Source organism: Mesoplodon mirus (genome assembly GCF_964341445.2).
Source record: "Mesoplodon mirus genome assembly, chromosome: 9".
In the NCBI taxonomy this organism is placed as follows: Eukaryota; Metazoa; Chordata; class Mammalia; order Artiodactyla; family Ziphiidae; genus Mesoplodon; species Mesoplodon mirus.
This window is the reverse complement of record NC_138985.1, coordinates 39,011,790-39,037,377: the sequence shown is the minus strand read 5'-3', so window position 1 is coordinate 39,037,377 and position 25,588 is coordinate 39,011,790. Positions and strand designations below refer to the sequence as shown.

The window sequence follows — 25,588 nt, the reverse complement described above, 5'->3', positions numbered from 1 at the left end:
GATGCGCAGGCTCAGCGGCCATGGCTCACGGGCCCAGCCGCTCCGTGGCATGTGGGATCCTCCTGCACCGGGGCACGAACCCGTGTCCCCTGCATCGGCAGGCGGACTCTCAACCACTGCGCCACCAGGGAAGCCCAGGAAGCTGGTTTTTAGGAAAAGCAATGGAACAGAGGCACAGGAAATTGATGAGACAAGAGAATAAGCAGCTCTTGAGCAAGACGGTCACTATTCCTGACTCAACATTCCTTCTCAAATACACCCTACACGAATATCTAGCCTCTCTGGCCTGTCTTCTTGACTCTCCTCCTCACCTTGGCTAACAAATGCTTTTCTTTGGGGGTCTTGATTTAGAAGGCTCCTCCAGGAAGCTTTCCCTGCCACCCAAATCTGGTGGGTGCCCTCCCATATATCTCCATAGCACCCCTAGCGTCCAGATCACAGCACTAGTCACCATTGATGACAACTATCATTTGGATACTTACTTGCCAAGTGTCTGAAATATTCCCTATTAGATTATTAAAAAAAAACAAAACGGTTGAAGTTAGATATTCTAGTTCCATTTTTCATTATCTTCACTTTTTACATAGGAAGGAGCTCAAGAGAGTTTAGATGTTAGATAACTTTCCCAAGATCACATTGCTTATAGATGGTGGCATCAGGGTTTGAGGGCAGATATGATCAACCTCAAAGCTTGTGCTATTAGTCACTCCACCGTACCTCCTCCTTTCTCTACGCTGTAATCACGTGTCTCTATCTGCACTCCAGCCTCAACAATATGGCCTTGACTGTCTCTTGATTACTGTATTACCCTGTCTGGTGGTTGCCTGGTACAGAGCAGGTTCTCAGAAGTATTTGTTGAATGAATGTGGTAGCATGTGAGTGACTTAAAATTATTTATTGGGTCAAACTTCTAATAGAACTGGGTGCAAGATTGTGTAGCATTCCCCTTAGAACAAAAAGTCCTGAACAAAGAGAAGATCAGGGCTTCCCTGGTGGCGCAGTGGTTGAGGGTCCGCCTGCCGATGCAGGGGACACGGGTTTGTGCCCCGGTCCGGGAAGATCCCACATGCCACGGAGCGGCTAGGCCCGTGAGCCATGGCCGCTGAGCCTGCGCGTCCGGAGCCTGTGCTCCGCAACAGGAGAGGCCACAACAGTGAGAGGCCCGCGTACCAGAAAAAAAAAAAAAAAAAAAAGAGAAGATCATTTATAAAATATATAACTGGTAGATCAGATAGGCACCATGCCCAATTCTACTCAGTGTTGCAAATTTCACATCTGTAGCTCTGTGGCTCTTAGTCCATCCCTTGTCCTAATCCTTTGTCCCAAACTCTAGAGGGACCACGTGGAATCTTTGCTTGGATTCTAAGTGTCACAGGCCTACAATGTTGCAACACGGGCTCTCCTTGCAAACAAATGTAGTCACAGCTTTTTTCAGTGTAGGAGCCGTAGTGTCCAGGGTACCTAGCGTGGTTGCATTTGTTTCCTAATACTTATAAATGATCCCAAATGTAGAGTGACGCTATGTTGCCTAGGGGGCCTGTCCACCTCCGGTTCTCCACGTTCTCAAACCCGAAAAGGCTGACATAACGACGGGTTGGTTCTCTGTGGCTGCATATATATGCTTAATTAGCATCAGCAGCAGCAGGATGAGTGGACAAGTCCAAGACATACCTAAGCACGTATTACCTCCCGACCGTCACTGTCCAGGACATAGGTTCCCTATCACAGGACGAACATACGAACAACCCTAAACCATAGTTATCAACGACCCCCTTTCCGTGCTAGTGGTGCAAAGACTGGGGTGGTTAAAGCAGGCTGGTTGTTTTTAAGAAGCTTCAGCCCACTGCAAGTTTATCTTCCGAAATGTGCTCAGCCCACGTGGGTCGCGCAGGAGCTAATTACTAAGAGGCTGAGAAACAAGCGAAGGAGATCTGCCGCCCAGCGGGGAATAAACTGGCACCTCTAGAAATAAAGCTCCGCAGCCAATGCGGCGCCTTGGCACGCGGGATTGGCGGCCTCGGCCGTGACGTGGCCTGGGCGGGCCGAGTCGGTTTGCGACGGTGGCCGCGGGTCCCGGCCGGGGGAGCGGCCCGGGGAACCGCCGCGCACCGCCCGGCCCGCGCGCCCGCTCTCTGCCAGCCGGGAAGGTGTTTCGCTCCGCGACGGCCCCGGAGTCTCTGCTCTGCCTCCCGGCGTCGGCGTGGACCGGGACCCGTGCTCCCTAGTGCGACCAGGACTCCCCAGCGAGCGGGCGCCTGGGGACGCCGAGGTTTGGCCTGCGGGCGCGGGGCGCTTCCGGGAGGGTGGTCGGCCCGTGCCGGGCCGAGGCGGGATCCCCTCTTCCTGCCCCGAGAGCTCCAGGGGAGTTGCGGGAGGCGCGCCGGCCCTCTGGTACAGGCAACACCTGAGCGGGGATCCGAGTCGCTCGACGCCGCCGCGACCTGATCCCAGAGCGCTGCGGGAGGGGCGCGCGGAGCGCTCAGCTCTGCTCCGGCGGCTTCACTTCTGCGGCCGCTGGCCACTGGGGCGAGAGGGGTGGAGCGGTGCAGAGGGCTGGTAATGCCTTCTTCCAGGAAAACTTTCCCCCGCCTCTGATAGTGAAGGGATCACCAGAACGTTTAGAAAGCGCGAGAAATGACCGTGTCACGGAGAGGAGTGGCGAGGGCGGGGAAGCGGGGAGCTCCCGGGAAGCCGATTTGCTCCGTGAGCTGCGGCGCGAGCCTGGGGCCCGGGCGCTGAGATTTGGGGAAGCGGGAGCCGCCGGGCGGGGCGGCCACGCTGTGTTTGTTTCTTTTCACTTCCTGCGGCAGCTGTTCAAGATGAGGAGGGGAGCGGGGCTCGGGCGGAGCGGCCACGTCCCGTGGGTCTGAGCGTCCACCCCCGCCGCCGGGACTCCGGCCCCCCTGGGCTTCGGCTATGAGCGCTCGGTGACCGGCGGCGCCGCGAGTCGTAGACCCGGGACTTCGGGAGGCAGTGCTGGCTCGGCTTTGAGTGGCTTCGGGACAGTGAAGAAACCCTAAAATGGAGGACTTTTCCACCAGGACCTACGGCACCAGTGGGCTCGACAACAGACCTCTGTTCGGAGAGACGTCGGCCAAGGTGAGTGCGGCCCGGGACTCGGGGCCTGGGTGCTTGTGTTTGTGTGTCTGTCCGCACCCTCCCCTTCCCCGCCCCCTCCCGACCCGGAGCCCTGCTGGGTCCTTCTGCGGCCCCTGAAGGCCCTTGTAGCAAGAAAGTGCTTTCAACCCCGCTTCATCCCTCTCAAGATACTTGCGCTGCCCCTCTGCTTCCTCTTTGGGACAGGGTTGGCCAAGAGCCTTGAAGGCTGGGAGTGGAGAAAAGTTCAGAAAGTTCTGGGCTGCTGGGGGTCTGAAACGGGAGTGCGGACGCCCTCTTCCCCAAGGCCAGGTGGTCATGGTGTTTGCACATCCGCTGGTCCAGCTGGAGTGCTGACCTTCAAGAGGCTTCAGGTGTGCACCTGAGGCTTCCATAAGAGCCCAAGAGAGGTGCTTCTGTTTCCTGTTTATCTAGAGCCCTTAAGAGTTTACTGCTGAGGCAGCCGAGCAGAGAAAAAGAGGAGAGGTGTGAAATGAGGGTTTCTTTGATGGGACTCCATTCCAGGAAGTGATCAAAGTGTCTCAGGCCCAAACAAACTAGTAGTACATTATTTTAGGCTTTTAAAAAATATAATGTCTTCTTACATGCTTAATCATGTGATGTCCTGGGCCAGTAATTGAAGAGAGCTCTTTTCCTGTCCCCAGCATTAACTTTCTGAGTCGTTTGGGCAAGATTAGCCTGTTTTGTTTGGTTTTGTTTTCACCTAGAAAGTGGCATTGGTGATCTTTGACCCCTGACAAAGTACTTTCAGCCTCTCAGAAAGTAGGGCACATATGGAGTCCAGAGCTTCTTGGGTTTCTCAGCTTCGTCAGGGACCTCTTTAGCAGAAAGGATAGGGAACTTGTACACCCGACAGACTGGGGCATGACCCTAAATATGGAAGCTGCCAGCCTGCCAGGAGACTACTACTTTATTTCTTTTTTTTTAACTCCATGTGGATTTTGATTTCTCTTCTCAAAGGGACTTTATAAGAAAATGTTTTAAGCTTTATGTCTAGGAAGTTGCTCCTTGTTTATCCTGTGACTTTGCATATTCCCAGCCCACAGACACCTGGTTTTGAGAAGCAGGGCTCTGGTCCAGTAGATACTCCTGTTTCTGCTAAACATTTTTTATTTACTTATTTTTTAGAATTTATTTTATTTATTTTTGGCTGTGCTGGGTCTTCGTTGCTGCGCGCGGGCTTTCTCTAGTTGTGACGAGCGGGGGCTACTTTTCATTGTGGCACGCGGGCTTCTCCTTGTGGTGGCTTCTCTTGTTGCGGAGCTTGGGCTCTAGGCACGCAGACTTCAGTAGTTGCAGCACGCGGGCTCAGTGGTTGTGGCTTGCAGGCTCTAGAGCGCAGGCTCAGTAGTTGTGGCTCACGGGCTCCGTTGCTCCGCGACATGTGAGATCTTCCTGGACCAGGGATCGAACCCGTGTCCCCTGCATTGGCAGGCAGATTCTTAACCACTGCACCACCAGGGAAGTCCCTAACATTTTATTATTTTTTAAAAATTTAATTTAATTTTTTTTGGCCGCACGGCTTGTGGGATCTTAGTTCCCCACCAGGGATTGAACCTGGGCCCTCAGCAGTGAAAGCGCCAAGTCCTAACCACTGGACCTCCAGGGAATTCCCGTCAGCTAACATTATTGAGCATTATGTGATAGGCCCTGGGGCATCCAAGGAACCCAGGTAGATGGGGGAAATATGTGAACAAACGTGATGTGGTTTGATCTGTGCTATGAGAGGGCGTAGAGGGGGCGTGTTGGGGTCCAGGGGAGAAAGTGGTCGCTTTGTTTGGGAAGCTTGGGGAAGATCTTAAAGGATGGATTCTACATTCAGAGTGTCTGGCAGCCTTCGGCTTTCAGATATGGATGCCCCTAAATTGGGGTTTGATTAGGAGAGGATTTGGGGCCTGGAGAATGGAGGCAGCTAGCTGCTTGAAGGGGTCGGACGCAGGGCATCTGGCTGCCCAACTGTCCTGAGAGCCAAGAAGTTCAGTGTCTCCTCTACATACTTTGGTGCACAGGTTGGGGTTCTGGGTGATGCAGACCTCTGACCTCCTTTGACCCCTTGAATACTGAGGTAGATGACTCCATAAGGGACTTGTTGATTTATAGAGACACTTAGAAATATTGATGTTTCTGACTCACTTGGGCCTAAGTAGTCAGTGACTGTAAGTTTCCCTGTCACCTATGATCCATTTGAAACCCATCCAAGAAATTGACTATTCCAAATGTATCTCTGTTTATTGCAGATTTATTTACTCCAAGAGCATACACCTCTAGCATTACTTAGGCAATTTTAGGCGTCATAACAGTAGAATCAGCTACTCAGAAGAAAAAAAAATAAGAATAATATATATTTCCAGATCTCTCAGAATTGCTTCCTTGAGTTTCCTCTGTGGGGCTGACAGAATGATTGGACATACAGAAATTGTACAGAATGGAGAAAGGAGAGAGACTTCTGGTCTGAGGATAGGAAGAAGCATCATGTTTTGTATAAATTGAGATGCCGTATCTGAGGAAGGAGAGCCGTCTGTCTTTATTTTTTTTTTAATTTATTTTTATTTATTTATGTTTGGCCGCGTTGGGTCTTCATTGTTGTGCACGGGCGTTCTCTAGTTGCGGAGAGCGGGGCTACTCTTTGTTGTGGTGCGTGGGCTTCTCGTTGCTGTGGCTTCTCTTGTTGGGGATCACGGGCTCTAGGCACGCGGGCTTCAGTAGTTGTGGCTCATGGGCTCTAGAGCTCAGGCTCAGTAGTTGTGGCGCACAGGCTTAGTTGCTCCACGGCATGTGGGATCATCCCAGACCAGGGCTCAAACCTGTGTCCTCTGAATTGCCACGTGGATTCTTAACCACTGTGCCACCAGGGAAACCCGAGGCATCTGTCTTCAGTGACAGCAAATGATTTTGAGGACCTGAGTGGGCAGCGCACAGGGATGGGACCTCAATAGTGAAAGGATAGGACACGTTACAGTGGAGCCATTCCACTGGAGGACTGTCACTGCCAGAGCAGGGAGGCTTCCCCGGGACCCTGGGAAACCCTCCACTGGCCCCTGCATGTGTGTGCTCCCAGCGTGCTTTCGCCTCTGAGGAAGAGAATCCAGAAAGGGGAAAGCCCACTTCCTGTCCTATTCTGACAGGTCTTCTGAGCTTTTAGTAATCTTATTTGCCTTTTAACAACTGACCAGAGATAGCCTCTTAATTTTAAGCCTAGAAAGGACCAGAGCTTTAGGTCCAGCCTCTCCCTCTATGGCCAAGATGACTGAAGTGCACGGAGCAGAGTCTGGAGGGAAGTTGTGTTTCCTCAGTGCCAGGCAGCATGCTCTGCATTCAGCGTTCCCTAGTTTGATCACCCAGTGCCTCTGTGAGATGGGTGGTGTTATTGCTGTTTCACAAGCAGGGAAGCTGAACTACAAAGCAGGCCACGTGTTTAGTCACACAACTGGTTCTCCTCTGGCGATGTTTCATGAGTTGACTAGGATAGTAAATGGTGAGGTGACTTACACAGTCTGGGTCACACGCTCCAGAAGGCGCTGTGGACGTTCACATGCTTGGCTCTTCCAGAGGAAGTAGGTGAAGTGGTTTGCCCAAAGTCATGGAGTGAGTGAAAGATACTAGCATCTGCTATAGAAATACACAGCCCAGTGGGCCTGGAGCAGCACCCTCGTGGGCAGTCCCTGAAGGATACCAAGCTCCAGATTTATTCAGTCTTTAGTGTGATGTTTAGGAATAACTTTACAGATACAGCCTTGGAGCGAAAGGTAAAGCAAAACAGTTTTCTGTTGTTGCATAAACATCTAAGGGGTAATAGACAAGAAAAGGAAAGATATTCATTCCTTGATACCTTTGGAATTACATATTGCTAGGTGGGCTGTCGCATCAATCCTGGTCAGAATATCCAGTAGCTTTTTTCGTCTGTTTTTATTCCATCCCCAGTTCTGGGATGTAATACATCTCTTTCAGGGGGAAAACAAATGTGGCACAAATGCCACGATAATACAATGTATCTGCAGTTTCTGAGCGTGTGCTGTTGCTTGACACTTTCTGAAGGAGCGCTGCCCAGTAGAAATACAAGATGAGCCGTGTGTGTGATTTTAAATGTCCTAGTAGCCATATATTTACAAAGTATAAAGAGATGCAGTTAATTTTAATAATATGCTTTATTTAATTCCATACATCTAAAATACTATCATTTCAATATGTACTCAATATGAAAAGTGGAGATATTTTTCCATCCTTTTTTTCACACTAAGCCTTTGAAGTGCAGCATGTATTTTCACTTGCAGCCCATCTCAGTTTGGACTAGCTGCTTCAGGTGCTCGGTGACCACATACAGCTGGTACTCCCGTGTTGGGTAGTGTGCAGTTCTAAAGCAAGTGAATGATCAGTCACGGTGGTTGTATAGTCACGATCGTGAAACATTTTTCTTTGTTGCGGGACTTCTCAGGACCTTTAAACTGTGCCAGTTTTCACTGAGACTGTGGTTGGAGAGGCAGGGCGGGTACTACTTCCTGTGCTGTTTCGGTGGCTGGCCTTTTGTCACTGGCACAGTCAGTGCCTTACTCCGTTCTTACCTTGCACCCCCTTCAGCCTCAGCAGGTCTGAGCTGAGTGTCCACAGAACCCGCTTTGGGAAATGTCACTCTAGGAATCTATCCCCTGCTCCTCCCTTCCTAGTATGAACTGTAACCTGGAGGTATTCCCCCCTCTCTTGTCCACGGCTGCCTTTAAAATTTCCTTTGGGCCATCTTTCTGTCTGGGTAATGGAAAGGCTTTAAGTTATCCTCAGGGCTTGTGAGTCGATCTTGATTTCTTGATTCGCTGGCTGGCTGTGGAATCATCCGAAATCAGTTTCAGCCAGTGGATTGGTGAACCTAGCTGGGAGAGGGAGGATGGTTCTCTTTGGGGAAGAGGGCAAACCAGTATCCAACAGCTACTGCGAATGGGCGAGGGGGGAATACTTCATTCCTTGGAATGTAGTGTAAGCCGGTTGCTGGACCAGACTCTTCTGTTGATTTTCACTAATAATAAGTGATTCATCCTCCGAGAAGGGTGGTGACCGTTCTTGTCCCTTTATTCCTACTTGGATGTGATGTAAGAAAAGTGAGTGACATTGGAGGAAGGCGCATACACTGGAGTCAGATAATACAGGGGGACCCTCCGTGTAGGGAGCAAGTTAGTGGGTCCCGAGGCTCAGATCTTTGGTTCCAAAGGCGAAAGTTCCATGTTCTAAAGCACTTTCCTGATCCTTTCCTCCCCTCCCTGCAAAAAAAAAAAAAAGCCAATAAACAAAAACAGTGAAAATCAAGATCTTTTGATGACCTGTAGTCGAATTCAGACCATTCAGAATTGGAGCATTTGGCTTCTGCAAATAGTAGTGTAAGATGAGAATGCTACTTCTTGCCTTTTTTGGGTTGGAGGTGAGGGTTGTTGCTTAATTAGGAACAAAGCTGTGGTTAGGATTGTTGTGTCTGCCTGCTGCCCCTCCCCCTGCTCAGAGCCCCAAAGGCTGTCCTCCGAGGGGTGCGGGCTTCCAGCCTCTTGACACAGCTTCTGGGTGATTCTCTGAGCACAACACCTGTCTCCCTCAAAGCAGAGCTAGGTGCCCAGGGGATCGGATCTGTTGTCCCCTTGCCTCTCATCCAGGCGGCCAAACCACTTTTAGTTGCCATTGCTTGTGCTGGAGAAACGGTTCAGGATGATAGATACCAGGACTTTCTTCTTTCCTGTTCTAATAAGTCTTTTCCTCCCCCACCCCTAGACCAGAGGACTGGGGATCTCAGGGGGTTGCACTCAGGCATTTGTATTTTGAGAAGGCTCTTCAGAGGATGCCGGCGCATAGGGAGGCTGACATCCCTGGTCTTCACCGTTGCTCTGTGGATGCCCAGTCCAGACTGGCACCTCTCCATGGATCCCTTTCCTTGAGCTGCCTCCCTGCTCTTGGCAAATGCTCTTCTTCTTGCTGTAGCACCCTCTCTTCCCCACATACCTGAATCCTGCCCAGTCTAATTTCCCACCTTCGAACCTCCCTCACAACCCAGCCTGCATCCATGCTTCCCTCCTATGAGCCTGGTGGTCAGAGACGTCTCCTGGTATTTACTCCTTGTACTGTGAGGGATTTGTATAGATCTTGCCTCCCTGGCCAGCGTCTAAGCTCCTTGAGGGTAGGAGCCACTTGCCTTATTTCTCCAGCCTTTCTAGCACTTGGCACAGTGCCTTACCTAGTTCTGGATTTTATATATATTAAGTTTTTTTTTTAATTGAAGTATACTTGATGTGCAGTATTATGTAGGTTACAGGTGTACAATAAAGAGACTTACAATTTTTAAAGGTTACAGTCCATGTATAGTCATTATAAAATATTTGCTCTATTCCGCATGTTGTACAGTATATCCTTGTAGCTTGTTTTATACCTCAAAGTTTGTCCCTCTTCATCCACTGCCCTTATCTCGCCCCTCCCCGCTGGTAACCACTAGTTTGTGAGTCTGCTTCTTTTTTGTTATATTCTTAGTTCTATTAAATTTTAAGTGAAGTGAGCATCTAACATCACTAAAAAGTAACCTGCTTTCTTGGGACATCCGAAACCATCAGTAGAAGGCAGGGGCTCGTGTTCAGAAACCTGGAGCGCTGGGTACCAAAACAGGAAGGGGTGCTTCACGCTCTCCTCTCCTTGCTGAGCTTCAGCAAAGAGGCCATAAACATAACACAGTACTGTGTAAAAAACTTAGACTGAGGTCTGGTCTCTCAGAAGCTGGTGTCTTCTGAGTTTTTCCCTCTGTAGACAAGGTTTCTGCAGCTCTGTGGTAATAGACTGGGTCTACTAAATGGAGTCATTTCTTTTTCTTGGGGTCAGTCCACAGTTCATGTGTAGGTATAATGACCATATTTTCTGCACTGCCATAAGGACCACGTGGGTTGACAAACTTGAGGGTCCCTATGGGGATGATGGAATGCGTTTGAAATTGGGCTGCCCTAGAAATGGGGGCCAGGGTCAAGTCCCACTCATCTCTGAGGACCTAATCTTGTTGGTAAGATGCCCCAATAGATGAGGTAGACATAATACTAACTTGAGCAGCTGTTTACTGACTCTGCTAAATGGCAGTCTGTTCTAGGGCTTTACGTGTATTATCTCCGATTCCTAACAGCAACCCTGCGTGTTCAACCACTGTACAAATATGGATTTATTTGTACAAATATGGAAACTTTGGCTTAAGAGTTAAGTGACTTCCCCAAGGCCACAGGCAGGCATGTGGCGGGAGAATAAATGTAAATCAGGTCTGTCAGGCTCCTGACGTCCTAGCCCTTGCTCTAGGCCTCCCGGTTCTGCAGGTCGGAGCACATCAAGATCCGGCACTTCCTGTGCTACCAACTCTAGGGATCATTTTGGTCCTTAAACATGTGGAGCAGGTTTGTTTTGTGTTTTTACTGTGATCTCCTTTCCCTAAGTGATGCTTCAATGGAAATAATGTATTTCAAGTATGCCTAACTGTGAATAATATATTTCAAGTATTCTCCTCCTGTGGGGAGGAGAATCTGGCAGGGTGGGTATGACAGAAATATTCACAACTGAAAGATGCTTCCAAACGTGAATCTGTGAAATAAGGGAAATGTTTCAAAGTGTCCATACATGTACCTTCTCTGGGGGGACCCAAGGGAGAGGTCGGTGTTCAGAGCTACAGGCAGCCGTGGAGGCCCTGGTGCATTTGAGAGCGCAGAGCATGAGAGCGGGCGAGGATGGGTGTGTGTGAGTCTCATAAGCTTTCCTCACGTGCCGCTACTCCCAGGGTTCTCTGCGAAGCCGCGGGACAGCAGCCCCATGACCTGGGCTCGCCATTTCGCAGAGTCAGCTGTCTCCTTGCTTCACCCCCGGGGACACTGTCTCCAGGGCTGCCTCCAGCCACGGCGTGGGGGGAAGCTCCTGCATGGTCAGGGCCATGCAGCTCTGGGGGAACCGAGGACACCCACTGGCAAGGCCTGAGGTTTCTTGCTTCCGAGGGGCCCAAACCTCCTCCCATGTGTCACGTCCTCTCACTGTGTCCGTCCCAAGACAGCTGCCCCTTAGGCTGCTGACTGGGCCATTTCCAGAGCTTTCCTGACAAGACGTTTTCCCCTGGGACTTGGAAGAAGAAAAGGAAAATCTTTTTTTTTTTTTTTTTTTTTAATTTCTTTCTTTCTTTCTTTCTCTTTTGGATGCGTTGGGTCTTCGTTGCTGCGCGCGGGCTTTCTCTAGTTGCGGCAGGCGGGGGCTACTCTTCGTTGCGGTGCACGGGCCTCTTACTGTGGTGGCTTCTCTTGCTGCGGAGCACGGGCTCTAGGCGCGCGGGCTTCAGTAGTTGTGGCACGTGGGCTCAGTAGTTGTGGCTCGCGGGCTGAGTAGTTGTGGCTCACGGGCCTAGTTGCTCCGCGGCACGTGGGATCTTCCCGGAGCAGGGCTCGAACCCGTGTCCCCTGAATTGGCAGGCGAATTCTTAACCATTGTGCCACCAGGGAAGCCCCCCCCTTGTATGTTTAATACATGCTGATTGGATTGCCTTTCTTCTCTTTCCCTCACAAGAGAAGATAATCACTGTCTTCAGGGACCTGAAGATCTTGTGCGCAAGGAAGATGAACATGGGGTCGAGCTCTTTAATGAAAGGAGGAGCAAAGTGCCAGGGAGCGTGGAGGAAGGGGATAACTCTACTGGGGACATCAGGTCAGACTGCTTTCGATTTTTAGACCCAGAATCAGGAGTAAGATTTGACAGGAGGAGGTGACCGGGAATCCCAAGGAGGACGTCCAACTGTGTTGAAGAGGTGGGAGCAGGAAAGTGCCGGGAAGGGGGAGGGAACTGTGAGTGTTCCATTGCAAGCAGACTCTAGAACTTGGGAGGGATGGTCAGAGGAAAGCCTGGGCCGGGGGAGGAGCCTTGAGTGCTGTGCTAAGTACAGTTGTCTTCTAGAGGCTGTTGGTTGTTGAGTGTGCATGTATGTGTGCTTTGATTCAATGCTTAATTGTGTGTGTACACACACAAGGATGTACTGCATCCTGGGGCATGTGCCATGTGCTGGAGAGGGCATCTTTTCTCATGGAGCATATATGTACTACAAGGAGAATACAAAGGCACTACACAAATCCTTGTTCTCCCCTTTCTTTTCCTTACTAAGCTTCAGTCATCCTAGCCTACTTTGTCTTCCAGTTTCTGAGCTCACTCCTGCCTCAGGGCCTTTGCACTTGCTGCACTGCCTTGTTTGCAGTACACTTCTAGATCCTTGCATGTCTCGTTCCTTTTTCTTTAAAAGGTCCCCGCTCAAACAGGAGGAGTCCTTGACCTCCTTTTTAAAAATAGCCCCCAGGGCTTCCCTGGTGGCGCAGTGGTTGAGAGTCCGCCTGCCGATGCAGGGAACACGGGTTCGTGCCCTGGTCCGGGAAAATCCCACATGCCGCGGAGCGGCTGGGCCCGTGAGCCACGGCCGCTGAGCCTGCGCGTCCAGAGCCTGTGCTCCACAACGGGAGAGGCCACAGCAGTGAGAGGCCCGCATACCACAAAAACAAAGAAAAAAAATAGCCCCCAGCTCCACGCTGGTCACCCTTCATTTACCCTGTTTTATTTCGTTCCTAACTTCCTCACACTAAGCATGTAAAAAGGGTGGAGAATGGACGCCAGACATCAAGGTGGGAAGCAGGATGGAGGGAAGGCTGTTCTGATGTTGGAGGGGTTGAGATTTTGGGGCCAGAGATGGACTCCATGAGGGAGAGATTCAGCATAGATGTGAGGACAGAGATAACTAATAAGGCCAGGGAATGGGTGCAGGATTGGCAGAGGAACAGGCTGCCCTCCGGTCCTCTTCAGGCTAGAAGGAGTGGAAATGGGGGGGCGGGGGGAGTTCTTCTTTTTCTCAGCATCTTTTTTTTTTTTTTTTTGTAAAGATGTCTGCTGTCGGACAGGCTTCAAGAGTGAGACTGGGAACCTGAGTGGAGGTGGAGCTTCAAACCACTTCCTGGAGAGCGACTGCGAAAGTCAACTCAAAATAAAAGGCCATGAAAATACAGTGAAGGCCCAGCTGAATACATGAATTTGTAGTAACAGTTAGTTTGTTTTTTCAGCTAATATTTGAATATCTCATATATGCTGGGAATATTTAGAGGGTTGGCAGAAGGAAATGACTGGTGTCCCCCCACCCACCGGTATGGTGCCACCTTTGTAGATTCAGAAGAAGAGTCTCTCCACTCTGGGTAGTGGCAGCTCCCACAGCCGCATGGCTTGGCTTTGTCTGAGTGAGACACAGGTGCTCCTGCCTCTGGGTGGACCCAGGCTCTGTGGGGTACACAGCTTAGAGAGTGCATCACTGGGCTGGGTTTCAGCCATGGGCAGTGGCCCAGAACCCAGCAGTGAACAAGGAGGACATGGCCCTCAGCCTCCCAGGCCTTACAGTGTGGAGGAGGAGACAGACAAGTAAACTGGCAGTTAACAGGTAGGATAGTTGAAAGGCTTCACAGCAAGGCTTAGCACCAGAGCCTGGAAGTGGCTGAGGGTTTGGGAGTGACTCGGGACTGGGTTTTCAAAGCATTAAGAGCAGATGAACACATCCACCAGAGAGGCTCTGGGCATTGCTGAAACTGCCGACTCCATGGTCAGGTTACGTCTTTGGTGACAGATTGGGAATGATGTAGTCAGTGGATGCTGGGGAAGACCAGGCTCAGGGGCAGTGGAGGAGACGGTTGGAGGAGAGGGATTTGGCAAAACGGGTGCTGAAATAATTGAGCTTGCTGAGAAGAGGAAGGGAAGAAGTTGGCATGAGACTGCCAGGGACATCTTAAAAATAGAGGATGTTTTTGTCTGTCTGGGCTGCTGTAACAGAATACCACACAGACTGTGTGACTTACAAACAACAAACATTTCTTTCTTTCAGTTCTAGAAGTCCCAGCTCAGAATGCCAGCATGGTTGGATGAGGGCCTTCTTCTGGGTTGTAGACTTCTGTTTGTGTCCTCACCTGGTGGAAGGGTTGGGGAGCTCTCTGGATCCTCTCTTATAAGGGCACTAATCCCACTTGTGAGGGCTCCACCCTCATGACCTACGTACCTCCCAAAGGCCCCACCTCCTACTGCTGTCAACATTAGCCATTAGGATTTCAACTACCAGTTTTGGAGGGACACAAACTTTCAGACCATAGCAGAGGATATTGAAACTGCCATCTCATTCCGGCCTGGGGAGCAGGAAATGCCTTGCCCCCCCCCCCAACTCCTTCCTGGCCCAGTGACCCTGGGATGAGTATGTGGGTGGCACAGGCTCTGTTGGGGAGAAAGTTGAGAGGCAGAGGCAGCAGGGGAAGTCCAGGGCGCAGGAGAACTCTGTGTGGTCCAGGAAGTACTTTGCTCACACGGAACGGGTTTCAAGCGGTGGTGGGGTGGCTGACGGAGAAGAAGGTGCGGAGGGTGAAGATTGACTCGGAGTGCACTTGGGGAGGGATGGGGTCTGTAGGGCTGCCTGTGATGTTGTCTGAGGACTATGATGGAGTCGCAGAGGAAGGTGGAAGTAACACAAAACTGGAATTCTCAGTCTTCCCCCGCCACCCCCCCCCCTCCCTCCAGGGCGTGTAAGGGAATGTTCTCGTGGTGTTGTCCATGCAGGGTTTTCCTTTCCCGAAAGGAGCTTTCTGTTTTGCATGGCTTCTCCCTGGGAGTGCTGAGCAGCACTGCGGAAGGACCGGCTCCTGGGCGGGAGTTGCTGTCGTGCCTCTGAAACCAGTGCTTGCTGCTGTGGCAGGAAATGAGTGGCTGGGCTTCTGTCCTCAGGTTCGGGAAACCCCGACCTGGAGGTGCCCATGGTTTACTCCTGGTATTACCATGGGGTCACTGGCCCGGGAGGCACCGTGAGGGCTCGGGCCTCCGTGGCTGGTGAGAGCTCGGCCTCTTGGGCTGCAGGGCCAGGCTGTGGCTTCTGCGGTGGTGTTGCGTGTCTGTCCTGGACCAGTGAGGCCAAGCTGTCTTCTGACCAGAAGCTGAGATTTCTGACAAGTCAGGCCCCGGATGAGTGGTGAGTAGCCTCTCCTGGTAAGAGGCGCTCTAAGGAAAATGCCGTCGGTCACTTGCATTTATGGTTCTGTTATTTAAGCATCATTCACAGAGCACCGGCAGGCAGTGTGCCAGGCTCCCGGCTGCCTTCCCCCCATGGTTAATTAACTGCCAGTCCTAATGGAGGAGACAGCCAATGAATCCGTAAGTGTAAAGTCTGGGCCATGTGACCCAGGAGCCCTGAGGCAGGGGCATCTCCCGTCCTGAGAAGTACCCAAGGAAGCTGTCCAGAAAGGGTTTACAGTGGAAGCGATGTTTGAGCTGCGCTCTGAAGGATGAGCAGTTAAACTGGGTGTGTGGCATTTCAGCCGTCCCACTTCTCAGCCTGCATCTCACTCTTTTGAGGACATTATGCCTTCAGCTATTTTTATGTGTCAATATAAGAAGCAATTATGTATGAAGTAGCTGCACTTTCTGCCTCCCAGAATTTGTATAGACCCGTGCAACAAACTCTTCTTAGATCCAGGAGAAGTTTGTCTTTTCTAATGATGCAGTGTGCTTACTGTCATTAGTGAGAGCTTTGAAACCCATTGTACTTCCTTCTTGGCTGCCAGGAATCTTAGTACTAACATTTGAACTTAGAAAAGTTTTCTTTACTCAGACTTTTCCTTGTAAATCCTTTTACTCCTTCTTTCTAGTCCCCAGATACCTTTAGGAATTTTGCCATGCTTTTTTTTTTTGCGGTACACGGGCCTCTCACTGTTGTGGCCTCTCCCGTTGCGGAGCACAGGCTCCGGGCGTGCTCAGCAGCTATGGCTCACGGGCCTAGCCACTCTGCGGCATGTGGGATCTTCCCGGACCGAGGCACGAACCCGTGTCCCCTGCATCGGCAGGCAGACTCTCAACCACTGCACCACCAGGGAAGCCCTGCCATGCTCTTTTTACTGTTGCTTGAATGGGTTAGGGTTTTGCTGTGATAGCCCAAGCTTTAGATCCATTTTGGAAGCAGGCAAAACAAATTACTGTGGAAATGGAAGCGTGATTTTACTTGTTAGTGTTCCAAGCTGTCCAGAGCCAGGATTTTTCCTAGTTGCTGAGGACAAATGCCAGCTTTTGGTTATTTGGGATGTTCCCAGAACCACCATTACCACCGTAGCATTTGAAATGAATTTGGAGATTTGTTTTGTATCAGGATGCTGGTTAATGACTGACCAAGCAATCTGGGGGGGCTCCTGTGCCTTTTGATTGCTGGGGAATAGGTCTTCTGCTCTGGCCCAGGTGCAGCCTGAAGCTGATGATCCAGAACCATAAATTGTTAAAACTGGAAAGGGCCAGATATCAGCCCAGTCCTCTCATTTGATAGATCCAGATGGGTTAAGGGATCCTTTTGAAGTCACCTAGCTAGTCAGTGAGATGAGAACCTTGGTCTCTTAACTCTCATTTCAGGGCCCATATGTATTAGTCTAAGGATTCTTAGACCTTTTGAACTGCTCACTAGGCTTGCGGTTTTTTTTTTGTTTTTTTTTTTTTGCGGTACGCGGGCCTCTCACCGTTGTGGCCTCTCCCGTTGCGGAGCACAGGCTCCGGACGCGCAGGCTCAGCGGCCATGGCTCACGGGCCCAGCCGCTCCGTGGCATGTGGGATCCTCCCGGACTGGGGCACGAACCCGTGTCCCCTGCATCGGCAGGTGGACTCTCAACCACTGCACCACCAGGGAGGCCCTAGGCTTGCATTTTGCAAAGAGCATTGAATAGGAGACTTCTGCCATTATCTGGCTGTGTGACTTTGGGCGAATCAGTCTGACTGAACCTAGTTACTCATTGGTAAATGGAGGTAACGTATTCCTTACTGATTCATAGAGTTAACCTTCTCTCATCCCAGGTACACACACATTGTAGGCACAACCATCTTTTTCTCCTTCCCCATTTCCAAGGAAGACAAAGACGTGCCTCTTGAGCTCAGGCTGCTCTCTCCACCTGTGCATCGCATCCCAGCCCTTTCCCTCGCAGGTTTTTTTTTTTTTTTAACATCTTTATTGGAGTATAATTGCTTTACAATGGTGTGTTAGTTTCTGCTTTATAACAAAGTGAATCAGCTATACATATACATATATCCCCATATCCCCTCCCTCTTGCGTCTCCCTCCTTCTCTTCCTATCCCACCCTTCTAGGTGGTCACAAAGCACTGAGCTGATCTCCCTGTGCCATGTGGCCGCTTCCCACTGGTTATCCTTGCAGCTTCTTGAAGTTTTTTCTCCCCGGGGTCTTTGTGGAGTTGCTTCATTCTGAGGTCCCTTTTCTTTCCTCCTTGCTCACCTGCTAGTCCTCCTCCTCCAGGTTTGACTTTCTCTGATCGTCTCTCCCTGATCGCCCAAGATACCTCTCCTTTTTCCTTCGTGCCCACTTGCGCTCTGCGTTGTGTGAACTTCTGGAGGGTAGAGATGGTTTTATTTGCGGTTGTATTTGCATCTGGGATATAGTAGATAATTTTTTTTCAGCTTTATTGAGATAATTGAGATAATGTTTAAGTGAATAAATAAATGCCTTAAGAGGTAATATATGCTGAGTCCCTCTTGAAACTGTATATGTTTGTATATGTATGTTGTTATGTTCAAGTGCTCACATATATAAGTCCACGTACATGAGGTAAGAGTGTCTCTCAGCCTGTTGCTGAGTCGATGTCTGTGGGAAGACAACGAATTCCCTGTCCTGTCATCTCTGCGGGTAAAGATTAAGGCTGCTTCTCTGGTGGCGCAGTGGTTGAGAGTCCGCCTGCCGATGCAGGGGACACGGGTTCGTGCCCCAGTCTGGGAAGATCCCACATGACGTGGAGCGGCTGGGCCCGTGAGCCATGGCCGCTGGGCCTGCGCATCCGGAGCCTGTGCTCCGCAACGGGAGAGGCCACAACAGTGAGAGGCCCGCGTACAGCAAAAAAAAAAAAAAGATTAAGGCTGATTCTGGTCCTGCTGGACTTCCTTGGGGAGTGAAAATAAGCAGCAGTACAAAGTGTAAAGCTCTGGTAGGGAGAATGGTTTTGTTAGATGGAAATAGGGCAATAATAAAACTGGGGAGCAGACAGCTAGTTTTTGTGAGCCATAGAGTAACTGAGTTAATAGAAACTAGCTTCTGATAGGGAGATAACTCTGGTTCTGACTTGGAGCATATTAGCTCCAACACTGCCCTTTGAAATGCTAATTAACGGGCGATTTAATTATTCTCTATTATTTTACCTTTGGAGACTGGAAGCAGGGGGAGCTGCTAAAGCCCTGAAGAATCAGCTCTGGGCCTGGAGAGGGGTCTCCACTCTGTGATTTGAACTTAGCAGTATTCAGAATGGTTCAGCTTAGACTCGAAACTTTAGAGCAGTGCTTCACAAATTTAAACGTGCACACAGATCATCTGAGGCTCTTGTTAAAATGTAGATTCTGATTCAGTAGATCTGGGGCAAGGCCCAAGGTTCTGCATTTTTTACAGGCTCTCATGCGATGCTGGTGCTGCTGGGCCACAGACCACTCTGCGTAGCAAGAGTTTAGAAGGAAGTAGGAGGTCTTCCAGAGTTAACTCTGCTGTCTCTTTGGTCTGGATTCCTGGTTACTTCAACAGCAGAAGGCCTAAGGCCAAGGCGTTGGCTTGGAGAAAGGAGACCCTGTGAGAAACAGTTCTGCCGTCTTCTAGATAGTTCGTCCCATCTTGGGAGTCCCAGAGAGACTGTATCCTAACAATAGAATACCTGATATTCAATGAAGATGGTTTGGGATTCTAGACAGTTGACTGTCTAGAAGGCAAGCAGAGAAGTATTCACTAAAGATTAGATATATTTTCATGAATGATTGAAACCAGTTAGCCTTCCAGGAATAAGTTCAACAATCTAAAACAACCACTTATGAGGAAGTCTTCATTCCTGAAAGATAAACACTTTACTGTAGTACTTTGCTAATGGGGGTGCTCTTTGCAACTTGGTCTCTCTGTCTAGACCAGCAGTTAGCATGCTAGGCTGCTGTTTCACTGAGAAGTATAAATGGAATCTGCTGTTGCACTGAATCCTGTTTCCATCACTTATTGGTATTGAGATTTTGGGCAAGCTATTTCCCCGAGCCTGTGTGGCCACCTGTAAAATAGTCATAGTATCATTTCACCCCAGGATTTTTTAGAAGACATACAAAAGCTTTTGGCGTAGGCACCATCTGTTCACCATTATACCCCTCTCCCCTCCCCATTTTGATCCTGGTTGGCAAACTTGCTGTACCATTTGGAGAATAGTGATTCATGTTGGCTACCTCCCACCCGAACCTCTTCACTGGCCTCCTTCTATTGGTGAGAGCTCTTGTGAGGTATGCAGACCTTTACAGACTGTTGCAAATACCTGGAGCTCATAAGGAGATGGGAGCAAATACTCTTGGCTTCGTAGAATAGACCAGAAGAGTTGAGTTGAAACTTTTTCACAAGGCAGAAACAATGGGGTTCTCATAAACGGATTGTCTGTTAACACACTTTATGTTAAATACACATTTGTCTTGTGTGGGAATAAGTTAACAGTGATCAGTGATTTGTCCCTGGGTCTCTTGCCTAAACAGACTCTTGTGTCTGCTGTGTTGTCTTATCTAGCTGACGTGGTGATAAGACCTGTTCTGAGCCCTCACGTTTAGTAAGGGTGTGGCTGGAGTACTTCAGCTTCCTTTGTCCTGTATAACCTTTGAATTGCAGTGGCCTTGGTCTGGAGTGTGGTTTATCCCTGGTGAGGTCAGAGACACCACATAGACTTGGCTTTGCTTCACTCTTCCCTCCCAGCTTTGCCTGCCTGGCTCTTCTTTGGATTCTTATCTTTAGAAGCAGACAACTTGGAAATGCGTGTTCAGTTGCTCTGTGCAGGTTCCTGTGCCTTCCCATCTCTGAGCTTTTGTTTTTTGGCTGCTCATATTCCATATCCTGCTGTTCTTTGCTCAGACGTTACCAAAACAGTCTTTAAGACTGATTCTTTAAAGACTTCCGCTTTGACTTTTCAGAACTAAGATTACTTGATATTCTCATTGGCCATAACGTAGTGTTTCCTCATCAGGTCTTAAACCCTTACCACCTTATTCTGTAAGCTCTGTAAATAAGTTCTATCAACCTAATACACATTATACATATAATATTAGTATATACTACTAATATTTATATATTACTGATACTTTTTCAGTTCCTGTAACAAACCATCTAACCAGTGACCCTGATTTAGATATCCTATTTCCAAGTCGCTTCTAACTTGCTGTATGATTCTGGCAAATAATTTAACAACACTCACTGGACCTAAGTTTACCTTAACCTGTAAAATCAGGATTGGATTAGATCAGTTTTTCAAACCATTCTTTGGAGTTGGTTGGGGAAGGGATGGGAATAACAAGAAATCTCGATGGGTAGAACCCCAGGCTCCTCTTTCAGATGATTCTACGTTGCATTTACTTTTAGATTACATTAAACGAGGACACTTAAGCTGTATCACAAATAGGTCCAAACTCATGATGGCACTTGACATCATCTAAGTCTGGTTTCCTATTGTTTTCACCAAGGCTCTCGGCTGGCCATCCCAGGGCTCCTGTCCCTTTGCTTCTGCTCATACTGTTCCCAGCAGCTTGTGGATTATTTGTAAGCCTCCCTTCCCCATCCAGGCCTTCCCAGTCTTCAAAAGGCCCTAATGTAAAAATGTCCTGTCCCTTCAAGAAACCTTCTCCAGGGACTTCCCTAGTGGTCCATGGTTAAGACTCCGTGCTCCCAATGTAGGGGGCCCCAGGTTCAATCTCTAGTCAGGGAACTAGTCCCACATGCTGCAACAAAGAGAGCCCGTATGCTGCATTTAAAAGATCCCACATGCCGCAACGAAGATTACATATGCCACAACTAAGAGACCTGGTGCAGCCAAATAAAAACCAGAAAACTTCTCCAGTTAGTTGTCCATCTTCCCCAAATACCTTCTCTACTCTGGTGGCTCAGTACACTCTGCCCTTCTGGCAGTTGTTTGTGTGAAGCTCAGAGGGGCAGGATCCTGGTTCCTCCATTCTAAAACACCACAATGCCTTGCATTGTATCTTTCTAAAGTGCCATGGGTTTATCATATGGATAAAAACTCTTTTCTCTTTCAGGATCGAATCATCAATTTAGTTGTTGGCAGCTTAACATCCTTGTTGATTCTAGTAAGTATCTTTGTGTCTCACCCAGGCTCTTAGCCAAAGTTTTGAAAACCTTAATATTGTGGTTCAGTCAACTCTCCAAAAAAAAAAAAAAAAAAAAAATTAAAAAGGGGCCAGTACATGAACATGTGAAATAGTCCAATCATAGTTAAAGTAATGCTTTCAATTTTGTTGACACTTAAACAAAACTGCACTTGGTAAGTGGAGTAGCTAATTGATTTCCACTCTCACCCCCTGGTTGAAGGTGAAGTAGCACAAATCAAATAACTTGGTTTTCTGGGTTTGTTTAGTAAATCTGTACTATGTCAGTGGCTACCAGTAACTCTCTTCTGTACATAACCCACAACTTCCCCATTTCTGCTAATGCCTTTACTTTTATTTTGTTCTTGAAGCATGTTCATTATCCTTTGGTTTTAAAAGATTTTAATTTTTCATCCTGTATACTACAGCTTGGTGCTATCACAATAAAATAAAACAAAGCTACATTTCCCAGTCTGAGAATGACATTTCTTTGGCATATTTTCATTAAATATAAGAGAATTTTAGTGAAGTTTGTTTCTATGACTTCTTAATAAAAAGAATGGGTAAAATGTTATATCTAAGGTAGAAAGAGAACTATAGGATATTAGAAACCTATTTTTTAGAATTTTTCATGTTAAGCAAAAACAGTTTTGGTTATATTATTTTGCTGGAGTATTCAAAATAAAAAGTTTAGAACTTTTCAGTACAGTCGTTAATCCTGGGGATGAGGTTTACATGCTATCTAATCTTTGATAAAGAGGTTATTTTGAGGTTGGCTAGTTTTACTGTTCTGTGGTGGTTTGTCTCCTTTCATAAAGGAGGAAAAGGTTAGGAAGATTAGGTAGAAGTACTAAAAGAAAGAACACAATTGAAGGTATTTTAGTATTTTATTAAATATTAACATTCCAGAAGGCAAACGTGGTGGTAGATATCATTTTACAACGTGGAGCATTTTAAACTATTACATTGCCTAAATGCCAGTCTAACCAAGTCTTGGAATTACTCCTGAGGCCTGACATCATTTCTCTTCATACAGGTGACGCTAATCAGTGCTTTTGTTTTCCCTCAACCACCTCCAAAACCGCTGAATATATTTTTTGCTGTCTGCATCTCTTTGAGTAGTATTACTGCCTGCATACTTGTGAGTACTATTTAGAATTTAAATTCAGTATCCTTGAGGGCTGAAGGTGCCTAGGCCAGAACTCCCAGCTCTGGGAGACAATCTGTATAAAAGGGTGTCTCTAATTATACGCCACCCCTCTCCCCCAAAGCATGTGCAGGGTTCTTTTTGAATCTGAGTTTACTTTTCTCCTAAATCCCGAAGTTGTAACCTTGTAACCCTAAAAGGAAACTCTGCTCCCTTGATAGCAAAAAAAAAAAAAAAAAAAAAAGACTTAGGTCGCCAGAGATTTGATGTGATGTATTTAATTCATCTTCCTTCAAGAACTACATACAGAGCCCAACAGGCTTTGGGAAATGCCATTACTCCTCTGTTTCTAATAATTACAAAACTAGTCTGTTTTCATCTTTGAGCTTTATCTCCCCAAATGAAAGTAATTAACACCGAAATCTCTTTGGAAACCTAAAGCTACAGTTGTACCCTTTTCACAAGAATGGTCAATTTTACTCCAAAGAAGCCTTTCTTTTAGGTAAAGAAATAAAGATGGTGGTGGACTCCCAGTTGGGTATTTGCCAAGTGTTCGGTCATTTCATTAGTTGGCTGTTGTTTTCATTTCCCTTGAGGAGAGGCAGAATCAAAGCAGTAAACTCTTAAACATAATTGTTCTGACTCACATAAGGCTTAAATCATAATTATGGGCTTATCTGAGTTAAAATTAAACCAGAGGACATTTCCCAGATTCAAACTCACTGATTCTGCTATATTCCTATGACCTGAGGGAAGAATTGGCCCATCCCACTTTGAGAGCCTTGGGAGAAAAGCTACCAGAGATGCTCTCCTCTCACTCCTAGCCAAAAGCCAGAAGTGACTGACAGTGATCTAGTTGAAACCAAATATATGCATGTGTAAAGCCTTAGTTTTGTTGGCAGTTTGAATAAGTTAAAGGAATTAAAAAGTTGTCCTCCCTTCCAGTACCTAAAAGAGCTGTACGTTTTACTCAAATATATTTAAAATATCTGTTCTTGGATGACCCGCCAAATGACTGTGGACTCTTGGTTTAAACACTGAACAAAGTTAACTGAGAAAGAATGCAGGAATAAAGTATGGTCTTGGATATAGAAACTCAGTTGGTACCACTTGAATTATAAAGAATAAGAATAAAATTCTGGCTGCATTATCTCAAAATTTAGGGGGAAAAAGTATATATGGATGAAATTGGTCACAGTGGAAAAGAATTAGTTGTATTTTAAATTTTTAATATTCAGCCCAGTGCTATTACTTAAACTTTTATTTAATTCTTCTTCTTTTAGATCTACTGGTATCGACAAGGAGACTTAGAACCGAAATTTAGAAACCTAATTTACTATATCTTATTTTCTATCATCATGTTATGTATATGTGCGAATTTGTACTTCCATGATGTGGGAAAGTGAGTCTGCCAAGGAGAAATACTTACCAGGTCTCTTCAAAGCTATATATTTGGACTTGAATAAGAACTGGATAAGGTATGCTGAACAATCTCCTGCATAAGTCTGATACATGATTTTCATGTTAATTGTAAATCTAAATTCCCTCTTGCAGGGGAGACATATCCTAGATCACTTTGCTTTTTCTTTAAGGAGCTGATGTTGCACTTAAACATTCCCCCTTAAAGCTCAAACAGCACAAGTCATTTTCACTTTTGAAATTAAAATTTTTTATAATGGAATTGCATGGCGAAAGGCTATGTAACAAACAATCTTGCATTTTAAGACAAATACTCTTTTATTTCTGTTAAACTGAATATACAATTATTGTTCCCTAGGCAACCAACTTTTGCTTATAACTACAATTTCACGTTAACAAAAAACACAAGACGGTGAAAAGACAACTTTGATTGTGTAGATCTAATTACAATAATAAATAAAATAATTTATACAAGTTTTTTTTGACTTTTCTATAGGGGTCATATTCATTAAAGCCCTAGAGGCTCATTTTGGCTTAACCTTCTCTGGTATAGGAATGACTCTTGACTTGTTTCCTTTCGTTACAGAAGCAAATTTTGTTTTTTTAAATTGCCTGAGAGGGAGAAGTTATATCAAACCCCCATCAGTTAATGCACTAAGTGAACGGCAAACGCTGATCCTCTCCTCAACTATTTCCTGGGTAACTTATATATAGCAACACATGTAAAAAAAGGTCATGGCATAGGATAGGCAACTTTACTTCCTTTCCCATTTAGTTTTACTTCAAAGTGCTAACTTTGTAAACTGATGACAGCAGGTTCTGAGGGGGTGAAAACTCTTAGCTTCTCATGAACTTTGTCTTCCTACTCTCATCCATATTAAAACAAACAAACAAGCCTGTAGTGAATTTTCTTAACTTTTTAATGCTTTCCTCTTTGCCCAGCCTAAATCAGCTCCCACTGCCAGCAATGGGTAAACCAAAAGTAACCACCACACCCCAAGTCTCAAACTACTTAGAAGATAATCTTTGTGGAGAAGGTCACTGGTAAGCTCTAGACCGTGTTGATGTAACTTCTCTGAAATATAAACAGGCCTATTTGAGACTGGACAGAGTGCCATGTCCGATCTTTAGAGATGAATATTACTGCTTTTAAAACAGTAGTTAAGCTTTGGTGATTTTAAACTTCTCTTAGCTAAAGTGAATGAAATTCCCTGCTGACAAGTAACACTAATCACTAGGATCTCTACAGTTAAGAAAGACCCCAGTGCTCCACTCAACTACACTGTCATAAGACTAGACCTCAGATGATATATTTAAAGGAGGTAAAAAGTCATAGCAGCAACACTGTATGTGGCTTGAGCACTGTAGCTATTTAAAAGCCAGAGGAATGGTAAATTAAGCCTCTTGGGGGTTGCTCCTATTTCTTTGGAGATGTTGTAATGAACAGTGTGGCTTCTTTGCCTGAACTACCTGTTTCTAAGAATTACCTAATGACAGTTTACCAAATCCTCAACATCTTTTGAGTCTTCTGAAACAGGACTGCCCAGAGACGATCCAATGATGTTTGATTCTTCTCGATGATGCTGGAATATGGGATCTGTAATGAGATAAGTTTCAAGTTAGTCTTAAATGTATATATCCTCTAATCCATGTCAAGAATTTAGAGCAAGTGTTCTTCTACCAAAGTGAAAATTTAACAAGAAGATTTCCACCTTAAGATTTACCAGGCACTCGAAGGAGTT

General features: G+C 47.2%; 2 protein-coding genes and 1 long non-coding RNA gene across 5 annotated transcripts in view; 2 read left to right on the top strand and 1 right to left on the bottom strand.

The window, feature by feature from the left end:
* Positions 1-2,140: 2,140 nt before the first annotated feature.
* TMEM243 (transmembrane protein 243) lies at positions 2,141-24,320 on the top strand. Of its 2 annotated transcripts, XM_082632914.1 has the most exons (5): positions 2,141-2,269; positions 2,811-3,099; positions 21,212-21,262; positions 22,317-22,421; positions 23,711-24,320. In XM_082632914.1, exons 2-5 carry the CDS (start codon positions 3,022-3,024, stop codon positions 23,831-23,833), a joined length of 357 nt encoding a protein of 118 aa, XP_082489040.1. In that variant the 5' UTR covers positions 2,141-2,269; positions 2,811-3,021; the 3' UTR covers positions 23,834-24,320. The 2 variants fall into 2 exon arrangements, with proteins under 2 accessions (XP_082489040.1, XP_082489041.1); XM_082632915.1 differs by lacking the exon at positions 2,141-2,269 and having other exon boundaries at positions 2,298-3,099.
* LOC309810709 lies at positions 11,771-13,129 on the top strand. The gene is made up of 2 exons (XR_014295048.1): positions 11,771-11,893; positions 13,008-13,129. It is a non-coding gene; the product is annotated as an uncharacterized lncRNA (long non-coding RNA).
* A 144-nt stretch (positions 24,321-24,464) lies between the features above and the next one.
* The window catches only part of DMTF1 (cyclin D binding myb like transcription factor 1), a 44,540-nt gene continuing 43,416 nt past the window's right edge, over positions 24,465-25,588 (bottom strand). For both annotated transcript variants that reach the window (XM_082632909.1, XM_082632910.1), the window contains one exon: positions 24,465-25,443. In XM_082632909.1, the coding sequence (XP_082489035.1) occupies positions 25,334-25,443 (110 nt within the window). In that variant the 3' untranslated portion in view covers positions 24,465-25,333. The remainder of the gene's footprint in view (positions 25,444-25,588) is intronic.